Raw genomic sequence first — 14301 nt, forward strand, 5'->3', positions numbered from 1 at the left:
ATTCCACACTCACATTTCCTTGATGAAAATATCATTGCAAACAAATTTTAGAAAGTTCTCCATTGGTAATGTGACTAGCATGGCCGATTTCATCATCAAAAACATAACATAATTCTGCTGCTGAAATGTGCTAGAAGAAGTCACAGAACAGAAATATGTAAAAGTAAAATGAGTGGTAAGCTGAAAAAGACTTCAGTGGGCAAGTTAGTGAGGCCAAAAGAAAGACGACTATCTTAATATCGAGCCCCTTGTTGATGTTTATCTAAAGACTAGTGGACCTCATTAATGTGAACGCCAAAGTCTGCCATATCATTCTCTATATAGGGAGCCACCTAACCTAGCTGTACTACAGAACACCTTTCACCTCCCCATTAGGGAGGAAGGGAGAGGACAAGCAGTCAAGGGCCCAAAGTGAGAGGATTGCTGATGGCAAGAAGAACCTGAGGGTACTTTTCTTACCAAATGGCCTTTATTTGACTTTACTGGCCGTAATAATGAAGTGCCTCGGTTTTAGGGGGCACACATTTGTGGTTTCTGCCATCTGCTTTCCTTACCTTAAAGTCCTTAAGAACTGTCAACTATGTCTAAAATGATGTTGGTATTGCAAGCCCTCCTCACTTCCCAACTCAATAATAGCAAATCCCATATTTTTGTCATACAAACATCTCTTCCAACAACTTTTAACAACTGCAAGTGATCAGGAATGTGGCACCTTGGCTATTTTTCAAAGCGCTTTAATTCAGTCACTCTGTACTGCACTGACTAAGATAAATAATTTCACTCATTAGCTTCATCATCGAGAAATACAACTTTTCTGGTGTACAAGCATCTCAAGTATGTTCCTTTCCACCCTTGGCCTTCTTCTAACTTACAAGTCTTTGTTGCTCAAAACAGCAGTTAAAGGTGAAAACGCGTTCACTGTAATTGTCCCATAGATCTGTAAATTAACCTCTGTTGGAGCTAAGCCAATTAAAAAGCACCTTAATATCACAAATGACTTAATAAGTGGTTGTTCATCCATCGTTTAGAAACATTTGGCCTCACAGACAATAGCAGTCTAGGTCAAACAAACATTTGTAATGCAGTAGGTCTCGCATTTGAGAGAGTTTGATCTAATGGCGCTGTAAATTACAATGTCTTTTACCTGTGTTTTGGTTTGGAGTGCAGTGGATGTATGAACAGAGACGCAGCTGCAGTACTGTCTATAGGACGAGGACTAACAATGGGGAATTACCACTGGGAACAGAAACACAGTTGCAGCACTGCCCAGAGGACTTAGAATGGAGGAGTTACCGACTAACAGAGAAGCAGCTGCAGCACTGTTTAGAGGACTTAGAACGAGGAACTACCACTTGGACAAGAGAAGCAGCTGCAGCATTGCCTACAGGACTAAGAATAAGGAATTACCACTGGGATCAGAGAAGCAGCTAGCAGCAGTGCCTAGAGGACTTGGGATGAGGAATTACCAAAGGGACCAGAGAAGTAGCTTGCAGCACTCCCTACAGAACTAAGAATGGGAAATTACCGCTGGGACCAGAGATGCAGCTGCAGCACACTGTCTAGAGGACTTAGCATGAGAAATGACCACTAGGACCAGTGAACCAGCTGTAGCACTGTCTACAGGACTAAGAATGATGAATTATCACTGGGACCAGAGAAGCAAGCACACAGAGCCAATTATTTCTAAAACAGCAAAGGAGGGATAATTGGCTTGTAAAACATCAACTAAGTATACCAGAGCAGAGACACAAAGACAAACTAAACCCGAAACCTTCTGCACCTTTCTAAACAGTGTTTTCAATGGTGTGATGTGAACACACTGCTATGAACAACCGAAAGAACACTAAGGTTGCAACGCTCCGCCAGGAGGAGGGGCCATCACACGCTGTAACAGGAGGAAGCGTGTACACACGTGAACGTAGTATGATTGCCAACAAAAATGTTCACTTAGTAAAATAGCCTGTGAGGGAACTAAGCACACAAAGGAGCGGCATTTCGAAGAATGCACCAATAAAAATGAACCATTTAAGACCAGCACAACAAAGAACGAATGGCAATAGTGGGCGTGGTTAAAGCCCATAGACTGAACACAGCATGTCTTGCAGACAGCGCATGAGCACTGCCTAGACTTGACCTAAAAAGCACTTTGGAAAAGCCTGCAACATTATAAAAGAACAGGGCAAGCAGTTAAGAAGCCTTTGGATTTGTATAGTCAGGGAGAAGGACAGCGGGTAAAGGGCAGTGGACGGTAGACCTGGTAAGGAGGGTAGAGACACAGGTGAGGAGAGGAAGGAAGGCAACAGAAGCCGGCTAGGTGGGTGAAGACACAAAGCTGTTGAGTGGAGAAGAGAGAAAGGAACAGAGTGGGATGAGGTCAGAAGCAAAATTGGGGTACATGAGAAAGGTGGCTATTGCATGTTAAATATAATAGAAATATCGCAGTTACAAAGCCTACTAAGTGATTTTGCTCCAACCCAAGTACCAGATACTGGAGATATCGATAGTGGTCTTGGCAGCATGGGAGATCTGTACCCACACACAGCCTCAAAATCTTTCAACAATCGTTACAGACCAAGGTCACCAACACAAAGCTTCTGTGAGCCTCAAATATCTGATTAACTTTTTCAGTTGAGGCCTGAAATGAAGAAGATTTAATGAGGCGATGCTGCTGCATCTGAGCTATGCTGCACAAAAATGATGTTTGGGTCAGTCAGGTCATTTGTTAACTGTTTTATAGTGTTCTCAATGCAGGGCCAATGTGCCAAATTATAGTTATAGGAAGGTCTAAGATCTCACTCGATGAAAGGGGAATTTCTGCCTTTCAAATGACTATGCCAAATAACTCCATTAAGGAGTTTACTTTATGTTGCCATTACATTGCAAGTTAGTCTAAATATCTCATACAGAAGTAATACCGTCACACTTTGTAAACACGTGTTACATTTACAGTTAGGTCTGTACTATAATATGTTTGATAGAGTCGCTCCTTGTCTTGAAGTTCATAAAACTCTCATTGGCTCCAAACATTTGTGGAATACCTGATTACAAGCATGTCTTCAGAAACAGTCTCATGGCAATTACGTTCAAATAACATTGCTTATCATTTTGAACACATCATTGCTTGTGCCTCACTTTTTAGACTTAATTCTGTCTCGGGTTAATGAATAGTGGTCACTGTTTGAAATTCTCAGTGTTGCTGAGCTTACATATGTACGCTCTTGTCTGAATTTGGTGAAATCTTTCCACAAGGCTTACTGAAGTATTGCTACCTCTTTGTAAGCACAACAGAGCATGAACAAGAGGAGCCTTCCGACTGAGGAAAAAATACGATTTTTTTAATCCCGATGGCAGCTATTAGATGTTCAGCATTGTGACTTCTTATTCAAACTATTCACAGTTGCCCAGGAATCAGGACGCAAACATTATACTGGCCAATGATTTCAAGTCTCAAAAACCTGCCTCCACTCTGATCTTTAAGTATGTTGGTGCACTAATCATTACTCATACCCAGGGCCCCCAGAATAATGAGATTCTGTGTCTTTCTATAATTATGGATTTGTAATGCATGTGCCACATGAGCCATCATCTGATTCATAATCTGTACATTTAAATAAATCAATTTATCTCGAAAAGAACAAAGTTCCTTAACAGTGGAAGGCCCTCTGCAAAGTTTGACTGATCATCTTGTTTTTCAGAAGCTTATTGCTGTATTTGTTTTTTAAGGTAGTAATGCAAAATAATGAAGTAATACTAACACAAAAGGTGACGCATTACGCTGCATAATTTGCCTTTTCTTGACAACAATTTAGTCAATAGTGTTGCATAATTATGGTGGCCCTGTTCATACCAAATGAGAGATGCTCTAAGAATACAAAGGATGCGCAGCTCCATCTAAAGTTGTGTGCACTTTGTAAGTGCAATTACAAAACAAAATGTGATGTTAGCAGAAAGGGCTTCTCGACTAACAAGCATTGGCAAAGCCTCTCAATGGCTTTGGCAATGATTTTTTGCAGATGTTCTCCACAAAATACTTAATTTCCTGTGCAGTACTACATTGGACAAGAAAATAACAAGCATTTGCAATGCAATAGGTCTCGCATTTGCTTGAGTTAGAGGGTTTGGGATTGTATATTCATAACTGGACTTTTCTTGCCACATAAATTGGTCAACCCTGCCTTATAATTTCTTCTTTTCCTGCCATATATTTCCAGCAGCCCTGCATAGAACTAAATAACTTTTACGTTCTTCGTCTATCTGCAGCAAAAAATGAAAATGTTGCCATCTAGCATCCTAATTTAAATCTGCCATACTAATTAATAGACTACTACTTCACCACCTCACCATCAGAGTTGCTGGCTAGCTAACACAATTCCCCCCCAAAAAGACACAAGTCAGCCACTGAGGAGTAACAAAAAGAAATAACCTAGAAGGGTCACCCAAACAGATCAAGAGTGTTCACACAGTCATAGCGTAATAAGGATGTTAAGTTGGCCTGAATTACGGTCATAACTGTAATAACAAGAGATTATTTAAACATATACAATTATATAAACTTTTATCAGAAATAAACTTTTGGCACTAGACAGTAATGTTCAAAACAAACCCTAGAGGGCACCATAACAAAAATATAATGTGTAAGAAACATGGCCATGTAACCATATTGTCAGCCCTAAAAGGGTATAGCCCCATGAAAAAAAAAGACCAGAGTGTGTAATGCAGTGTAACCATATACTTCGCCCCAAGAGAGCATTTGTAAGGGTCGCAGGCCTACTGCAACGATAACAAGGCATTTAAAACAAAACTTCCGAACTTTAAAACAAAGTTTGTAACCATGAGAAATCTTAACATGCTGAATGGTAGAAGGGGTTATTATCTTGGGGTCCCTACTAACCTAGTGTGGGGGCCCAGAGATTATGTAGACAGAGTGTGTTATGAAGGTGGCCCAGCTGACCTGGGACCACCACAGGACGAGTTTGGAGCTAAAATGTTTTGTACAAATATTGCCCTGCAAAGCATTACGGGACAAGTTTCTGTGCAATGAACATTTTAATATGTTGATGTAACTAATGGTTAGAACGGCCCCTAGAGGACCCCACAATGAAAATAGCATTTGTCGGAAACATGATCATAGAACTGTATAGTTAGCTCTTAGAGGGCATAACCACACGAAATAAATGCCAGAACGTAATGCAGTGCAACCATTTATTTAGACCCTAGATGGCATAGTACATTACACATATTCAGGGCTAACAGGCTGATAGCAAAGATATTACAAAGAAGGCCCTTAAATCACAACCTACTCTCAAGCTGTAAAACAAACATTCCAGCCATTAGAAAGGTTAAAGAGTCACAACGGTGGTTGGAGGTTTTTATTTTGGGATCCCCCACTAACCTAGTTTGGGGACCCTACGATGGCGTAGACAGAAATAGCATGTTGTGAATGTAAAGAAATGGCTCCCTGTTGCAGTTACCCCCCACTTTTTGCCTGATACTGATGCTGACTTGACTGAGAAGTGTGCTGGGACCCTGCTAACCAGGCCCCAGCACCAGTGTTCCTTCACCTAAAATGTACCATTGTATCCACAATTGGCACACCCTGGCATTCAGATAAGTCCCTTGTAACTGGTACTTCTAGTACCAAGGGCCCTGATGCCAAGGAAGGTCTCTAAGGGCTGCAGCATGTCTTATGCCACCCTAGAGACCCCTCACTCAGCACAGACACACTGCTTACAAGCCTGTGTGTGCTAGTGAGAACAAAATGAGTAAGTCGACATGGCACTCCCCTCAGGGTGCCATGCCAGCCTCTCACTGCCTATGCAGTATAGGTAAGACACCCCTCTAGCAGGCCTTACAGCCCTAAGGCAGGGTGCACTATACCATAGGTGAGGGTACCAGTGCATGAGCACTGTGCCCCTACAGTGTCTAAGCAATACCTTAGACATTGTAAGTGCAGGGTAGCCATAAGAGTATATGGTCTGGGAGTCTGTTTTACACGAACTCCACAGCACCATAATGGCTACACTGAAAACTGGGAAGTTTGGTATCAAACTTCTCAGCACAATAAATGCACACTGATGCCAGTGTACATTTTATTGCAAAACACACCCCAGAGGGCACCTTAGAGGTGCCCCCTGAAACTTAACCGACTGTCTGTGTAGGCTGACTAGTTCCAGCAGCCTGCCACACCAGAGACATGTTGCTGGCCCCATGGGGAGAGTGCCTTTGTCACTCTGAGGCCAGTAACAAAGCCTGCACTGGGTGGAGATGCTAACACCTCCCCCAGGCAGGAGCTGTAACACCTGGCGGTGAGCCTCAAAGGCTCACCCCTTTGTCACAGCCCAGCAGGGCACTCCAGCTTAGTGGAGTTGCCCGCCCCCTCCGGCCACGGCCCCCACTTTTGGCGGCAAGGCTGGAGGGAACAAAGAAAGCAACAAGGAGGAGTCACTGGCCAGTCAGGACAGCCCCTAAGGTGTCCTGAGCTGAGGTGACTGACTTTTTAGAAATCCTCCATCTTGCAGATGGAGGATTCCCCCAATAGGGTTAGGATTGTGACCCCCTCCCCTTGGGAGGAGGCACAAAGAGGGTGTACCCACCCTCAGGGCTAGTAGCCATTGGCTACTAACCCCCCAGACCTAAACACGCCCTTAAATTTAGTATTTAAGGGCTACCCTGAACCCTAGAAAATGAGATTCCTGCAACTACAAGAAGAAGGACTGCCTAGCTGAAAACCCCTGCAGAGGAAGACCAGAAGACGACAACTGCCTTGGCTCCAGAAACTCACCGGCCTGTCTCCTGCCTTCCGAAGATCCTGCTCCAGCGACGCCTTCCAAAGGGACCAGCGACCTCGACATCCTCTGAGGACTGCCCCTGCTTCGAAAAGACAAGAAACTCCCGAGGACAGCGGACCTGCTCCAAGAAAGGCTGCAACTTTGTTTCCAGCAGCCTTGAAAGAACCCTGCAAGCTCCCCGCAAGAAGCGTGAGACTTGCAACACTGCACCCGGCGACCCCGACTCGGCTGGTGGAGATCCAACACCTCAGGAGGGACCCCAGGACTACTCTGATACTGTGAGTACCAAAACCTGTCCCCCCTGAGCCCCCACAGCGCCGCCTGCAGAGGGAATCCCGAGGCTTCCCCTGACCGCGACTCTTTGAATCCAAAGTCCCGACGCCTGGGAGAGACCCTGCACCCGCAGCCCCCAGGACCTGAAGGACCGGACTTTCACTGGAGAAGTGACCCCCAGGAGTCCCTCTCCCTTGCCCAAGTGGAGGTTTCCCCGAGGAATCCCCCCCCTTGCCTGCCTGCAGCGCTGAAGAGATCCCGAGATCTCTCATAGACTAACATTGCGAACCCGACGCTTGTTTCTACACTGCACCCGGCCGCCCCCGCGCTGCTGAGGGTGAAATTTCTGTGTGGGCTTGTGTCCCCCCCGGTGCCCTACAAAACCCCCCTGGTCTGCCCTCCGAAGACGCGGGTGCTTACCTGCAAGCAGACCGGAACCGGGACACCCTCTTCTCTCCATTCTAGCCTATGTGTTTTGGGCACCACTTTGAACTCTGCACCTGACCGGCCCTGAGCTGCTGGTGTGGTGACTTTGGGGTTGCTCTGAACCCCCAACGGTGGGCTACCTTGGACCAAGAACTGAACCCTGTAAGTGTCTTACTTACCTGGTAAAACTAACAAAAACTTACCTCCCCCAGGAACTGTGAAAATTGCACTGTGTCCACTTTTAAAACAGCTATTTGTCAATAACTTGAAAAGTATACATGCAATTTTTATGATTTAAAGTTCCTAAAGTACTTACCTGCAATACCTTTCGAATGAGATATTACATGTAGAATTTGAACCTGTGGTTCTTAAAATAAACTAAGAAAAGATATTTTTCTATACAAAAACCTATTGGCTGGATTTGTCTCTGAGTGTGTGTACCTCATTTATTGTCTATATGTATGTACAACAAATGCTTAACACTACTCCTTGGATAAGCCTACTGCTCGACCACACTACCACAAGATAGAGCATTAGTATTATCTCTTTTTACCACTATTTTACCTCTAAGGGGAACCCTTGGACTCTGTGCATGCTATTCCTTACTTTGAAATAGCACATACAGAGCCAACTTCCTACAGTGAACATTTTGGTGATTGTCCCATTGCCCTAGGACCTCCACAGGCTGTGTTATGAGCAAAGAGGTTTTGAAAAAGAATGCCTGCACAGCATTATGGGACGACTTTCCCAAGTGCAGTGTGTATTGTAGTATCGGCTCTCCAACTGTGCTGGGAGAGCCGCTTTCACTATGAGGATTTCTGTTTTAGTAAAACATTCACCAATTTCAAGTGTTTTAAGGGGAGAGCCACAAGATATGACTGATTAGGTAACTGTTAACAATATGACCAGCACTCCAAAACCACTGATCAAGTTTATGCTGTTGTGCCTGTTCATGTTGCGAGCACCATATCTGCCATGCAGCACGAAGGAGAGACAAAAGAAAGTTCTCCCATGCTGAAGTACATCGGCAATTGTGCAATAATCTATTTAAGAGTGGCAGCCTGCAAGGCGCGACAAAAACAGCCTCAAAGCGGGACAAACGTAATTACCAATGACATGAAGTGATTTTTGAAAGACAAGCCCATGAACGAGTTAAAGTGATTGGTGTGGATAAAAGCCCACAATACTTAAAACAGGTTAAAGCGCTTGAGCCGTCGACCTCATAAAGCTGCAGCAGGAAGATTTACATATGTGCATGAGTCACTAGACACGCACATGTAGGAATCATACACTTTTTTCTTTGAACTTAACTTAATTTACTCTTCCAAGAAAGTGGATGCCAGTTTTTGGAGTGATAAATTAAAACTGGAAAATTTAGTAAAATCACATTTAAGAGAAAGGAACAGACTACTAGCAAATATATACATATATATTTTTTTTAATGGAGGTGCAGACACAATTGTGAGCGCCGGAGTGGGCATGGGGAAGGAGGACAATGAAGTTATTTTGATATGGGAGGGTGCAAAATAAAATGAAAGGTCAGGAGGGGTGCAGGAAATAGAAGATCTGTGGAGGCAATACGAACAGTGCAAAGGGGGTCTGAGTGAGAAAGCAGTACATGAGAGAGTAAGAAAACAAGGCGAATGTCATGGAGTGCTGGACGAAACAGAAAAAAGTTATTATAATGTAAGCAGTGGAAAGGTACAAGTCATCTAATCAAAGGGATTGTAAAGAAGCTAAGCCCTAAGGGAAGGACAAACACAAGTGGAGGGAAAGCACTCAAATAAGAAGCAGGTAAATGAGACTACCATGATAGACATGAAATGGTAAGCAATGGGCTGACTCAAATATGACGAAAATAGTCTTAGAACACAGACAGCTAAAGCAGTCTGCAGGCGAGGCCTAAAAAGAACTCTGAGCTAGAGGGGCTGCTGCCACCGCTTCCGGAGTGCCCACCTCTTTGAATTTAATTTAACAAATTCCCGTATTCAAACATTCATGCAGTAAGTTCTGAGTGTCACTTACAGCAATACCACAGCATCAACATTCTAACCGACGAGGAGCAAGTATGAAAGACAAAGTGTCAGTAAGATTAGGGGGCGGGGTGAGATTCAGATGTTCCATCAATCAGGCTGGCACATAATGTTAAAATACATTTTATGACAAGCGGGGTGCATGAGAGGGGCCTAAGGGGAAGTGTAAAGGGAGAGGAATGCGGATAAGTAGGAGTACTAAGAGATAAAACACAATATTTATAAAAAACCAACATTTTGAGGACTTTTTAAACAGAGATGAGTGTGTGTGCGTGCGTACTTTTGTCTGTGTGTAAAAACTCATGGTGAAAGCCAACACATCTCACCATATCCGACTTGAAAGCACCTGCACCCAACTACTTATCAGAAACAGCATATATTAGGGGGATGTAACACCCCAAACACCGCTTTCCCCCCGAAGCTATGCCTCTGGGTGTGATGGCATTTTTAAACGCTAAATAGTCCAGAACGCACAAGACGCAGAAGCTTTTAACTTCCTTCATACTGCAAATCTAAACAAATTGTTAAACTTATCTTGTTGGCAGGATTAACTTTTCACTTAAGGAAACCAGACTGGGGACAAAGTACTCACATTCAAAAAGGTTTCAGCCATAATCCGGAAGTCGACAGTGAGTATAGCCCGCTGCTGTTTCTCCAGTGCTTCCACATGACAGCGCAGTCTGAAGCACTCAACCTTCGGCTGAGAGCATCTCTGTGGGGACCCAATCAAAGGTGGTCAGTTTAACAGAAACTTGGGCAATCAGACTGCAAATGACATGCAACAGTTCAAAAGCTAAAAAACAAGATTGTCTTTTCAAATGAGGGGTTTTGATTAAGAATTTGTGAATGGATTAGAGATTTTCTTACCTACGTTGTATACCAAAAATAAATTATTTACTTGAAAAGTGCTTCACAAACGGGTAGAAAATATATATAACTACAATCCAGTGACAGTAATAGAAGAAAATATAAACTATATATAACAGAAAAGTTTACGAGGAATGTTACAATAGTAAAATACGGACAATGACCGACCATAACCCTGTTTTGTTGCTACGATAGGCAGTAAAATGAGCGGACTGTGTGTGCTCGACATTCCTTATCTTCAAAAATGGAAGATGTTTTAAACTGCATCACTGAACTAAAAATTACTCAGTCTCCCCTCTTAGCGGAGAACAAAGAAAGACCCGACAGTTCAAAACAGAAAGGTCATAGCTTCAAACTTCACAAGTGATTCTTCAAAGAAGCAGGTCGCGTGCGTTTCTGAAGATGTCCTTTGAAAGAAACCACTGATGTTAGCAGTAACTCCGGTAAAGACTTGCATAATTGGGCATTTATAGACTACACAGCCACACACCACCGTAGAAACACTCGCTTCACCCTTAAAAAAAACAGGTGTTGCTCTTTTCCAACTAAAGGGAGCTGGCGACACAAAGGAAGGGGGCAACGGCCTCTAGGCACACTCAAAGGGGCTCCCATACGTGCTCGGGGGACTAGGTCCTCCAGCCACCCTCACGGCGGTACTAAGGGCTCCCCAAACTTGAAGGGGCACGGTTTTCCGGTCGACATCATAAGGTCAAGGGCCTTCGACACAGTCCAAGGTGGAAGGGGGCTCCCAGGCAACACTGACTCTGGGCAGTCACATGGGGGCATAAGGGGTGCAGTCTCTATCATTGGAGTAAGTGGACCCCTAACACAATCACTGGGGCAGGTGGGATCCGGACCCAATAAAAAGTGCAAGTGTGCTCTGGACACGACAGGTACAAACGGGCTCCAGGCAAAATCATAGGAGACCACTGGCTCCGGGAACAATCACAGGGGCAAGTGGGCTCCTAGCACAACGGCAGGGGCAACTGAGCTCCAGGTATAGGGAAGCTCTGGAATTCTCATGAACTGAGGCGACTCTGCGAACATATACCGTGGGGGTCTAGCACACATTCTGGCCCAGGGGGACCTCGGGTTCACCAACAATTATTAAAAGTAGGACAATGATGTGTTATGGTTAGAAATATTGTCATCTTAAAATAGTATGGAAGCCAGAAGGGGATATCAGATGCAGCTCAGTGCCTTTATTCGCCGTTTTAAAAGGGCGTGACGTCAGAAACTACAAAGACCAATTGTGAAACTGAATAAGGGTGGCATCAAGCAGATGGTTTGTGGAGAAGTATTGTATTGTATTGTAATCGTATTTATATAGCGCTTGCTACCCCTGACAAGGCGTCGAAGCGCTTTTCGGTGAGTAGCAAAAACCATCCCTTAAGTTTTTAAAGAAACTGACAGTGGGGCGTGGACTAAGCCTTTCTTCTGGACCAGGTGAATGATGTCAACAAAAATCACTTTAAACAGAGCCAAGTCCAGCTGACATCACCATGGTCTCGCGATCATACTTCTCTTCTGAGAATGCATCCACCATTTTATTATAACTATTCTGATCTCACCACTTGATGGCAGGTGTATGCAAAACATGCGAATGGATGTGCGACCGATCTCAAGTTAACAAATGTTTCTTCTATTCCACAACCTTCTAGTTCATGGCGCCATTTTGCAAGCCGGGATTTAACAATCAGGCTCATAGGATTCAAGGCCTCTCACTCGTTGTAAATATATATATTTTATCCAAAACCTAATGATTGCATAATGAGAGCCAAAGCTGGCTGCAGGCGTATACAGATAAGGCTAGGTTGAAATTTGTGTGACGCCCTTCATTATTCTTTTCATTCAAAATTCCCAAATTACACTACATTACGTAATTATATGCTGTTCCCAGTAAAAACGTTATCACAAACGCACAGGAACAAAAAGGTAAGACAGAATGCAAGAGGCTGTTAGTGGTGCTTTTTTCTTTTTGGCACTATTTTTTGTGCAAAATCCACCCTCTCATCCAAAACGGACATGAGGGTGCACTCCTTGTGAAAATACAGCGCCAAACAACAAATCTGCATTCTAAGTAACTGCACAATTTCGCATACCTCTAATATAGACATGACTAAGGGTGTCGAGCTCAGAAGTGTAGTACATGGAATCCCATAACTCAAGGTCATTCCCTTTAGCAGGTACTGGATTCAGAGACTTCTCAGACAGTGTCTTTAGCTAGATTAGATCATCAAACGCTCGCATCCCAAAGCTGTTCGGTCCTTCACTGGGGCTTGACTTGCCCAGAGTCGCAAGACCTGTTTTTTTTTTTTTTTTTAAATAATTCAGTACGCATCACTTTCACCTGCCGCTACCAGTGTAACCTCATTGGCGCGTCCATGGAACACCACAAATAACAGACTTCACGTTGTGAAAGCCTTTACACAAGGCGAGCAAAACACATCATGCCATTTACTTCTGCGTGTTGCATAGTCCACCAATACATTTACTGACTGCTGGTAAGAACCTCCATGCCGACAAAAGTCTCAAGGATTTTATGTAATGTAGCAAGATTTAGGCCCAGATTTCAAGAGGTGGAATTCCAACCAAAGAGATCACTCCAGGTGGAATTCCACCACTTCACTATCATGAGTGTGTGGTGTGCCTCGGACCAGAATTATCAAGTCCGCAAATGCCTGGACTGAAAACCCCGAATCGGACAATTTTTGGTTGGGAGACACTGGAATATGTTTTGTCGGTGTGGATGTTAAACAGCTGCTGGAGCATAACCTGATACTCGCCTGACCGCTGCATTACAACCGTCTGGCGCAGTATACAACACTGCCCTAGCCAGTACCAAGCCTTCCATGGACCACTTGCTCTCCCACTTCACAAGCAACATTCCCATGTTTGAGTGCACACACCGCACTTCCACAGCCCTAAAGCAAAGGCTAAGGCCAGGGACGGAGGACTAGGCTCTCACAACAGGCCAGACATAAGCCCCCTCCAGCACTGAACGACAGCCACAGGCCAACAGTAGAGTGTGTGGATGAGTGACATCCCACAATGTTTTTGGAGCAAACTGCCCCTACCTACACCGTCTCGACTGCTCCAACCCTGCTTTGATTACCCAACCCCCACATCTCAATTTCAACTGGCCTTCCCCATTGACATATTCAATCATTTCTAAGCAGGTTGCAAATGCCTGCAGATTTGATCCCAACATTAGGGATTAACAAAAGGAGACAGCTTTCCCGAGTCCCAGTAGTTATCACCCACACTGTAGGCACAATTTGCTCGAATTTTGTGTCGGAAACAAGGCACAATCTTCTTGCCCATGCTCCAAATTCCGGCTAACTTCTAATCGGGGACCAAGCATTATTTTTCCAGCTTTTGTTTTGCCACAAACTTTACCCGGTCTGATGCTCAGTGGACTAATGCATTCACTTCCAAGAAATTACATCTGACCCTTGGTCAAAGTTTTTAATGTTGGCAGGTCCACTCAGTCTTTCTGCGGTCGACATAACGAGTACCGCTGAGTGGTGAAACAATAAACCCCTGTTATTTTAGCACCAAGATACCTTCTTGGCGAATGTGTGCTTTGCAAATTCACATTCAGTTATTAGGATTATTGGTCTCCATACTTTCTCAAAGTCTGTGCCCCTTTTTGGAAGTTGGTTTTATTCTTTGCTGCGAAAAGTTCTCACGTTAATCCTGTAACCCTTTTATTGTGCCATCATCATCTGCGAGTAGATGGCCCCCAATATAATCAAATCCTGAGGCAGAAGGAGAATGGTTGAGACCCATTTGGGCTTTTTCCATTTCCATCCTTTGTAAACTTCGGTTTGAATTTCTTGGTTTTACCCGACTTTGCAATAGCTTCATGTTGGTGAACTTGCAAATATGCACAATATCCACATGCACGCAGC

The 14301-nt window shown here is 44.0% G+C and overlaps 1 protein-coding gene across 2 annotated transcripts in view; it reads right to left on the reverse strand.

Moving 5' to 3' along the window:
- ITGA5 (integrin subunit alpha 5) overlaps window positions 1–14301 on the reverse strand; it is a 346712-nt gene that overhangs the window by 20699 nt on the left and 311712 nt on the right. For both annotated transcript variants that reach the window (XM_069231024.1, XM_069231023.1), the window contains one exon: window positions 10113–10232. In XM_069231024.1, the coding sequence (XP_069087125.1) occupies window positions 10113–10232 (120 nt within the window). The remainder of the gene's footprint in view (window positions 1–10112; window positions 10233–14301) is intronic.

This window comes from Pleurodeles waltl, chromosome 4_2 (genome assembly GCF_031143425.1).
Source record: "Pleurodeles waltl isolate 20211129_DDA chromosome 4_2, aPleWal1.hap1.20221129, whole genome shotgun sequence".
Taxonomy (NCBI): Eukaryota; Metazoa; Chordata; class Amphibia; order Caudata; family Salamandridae; genus Pleurodeles; species Pleurodeles waltl.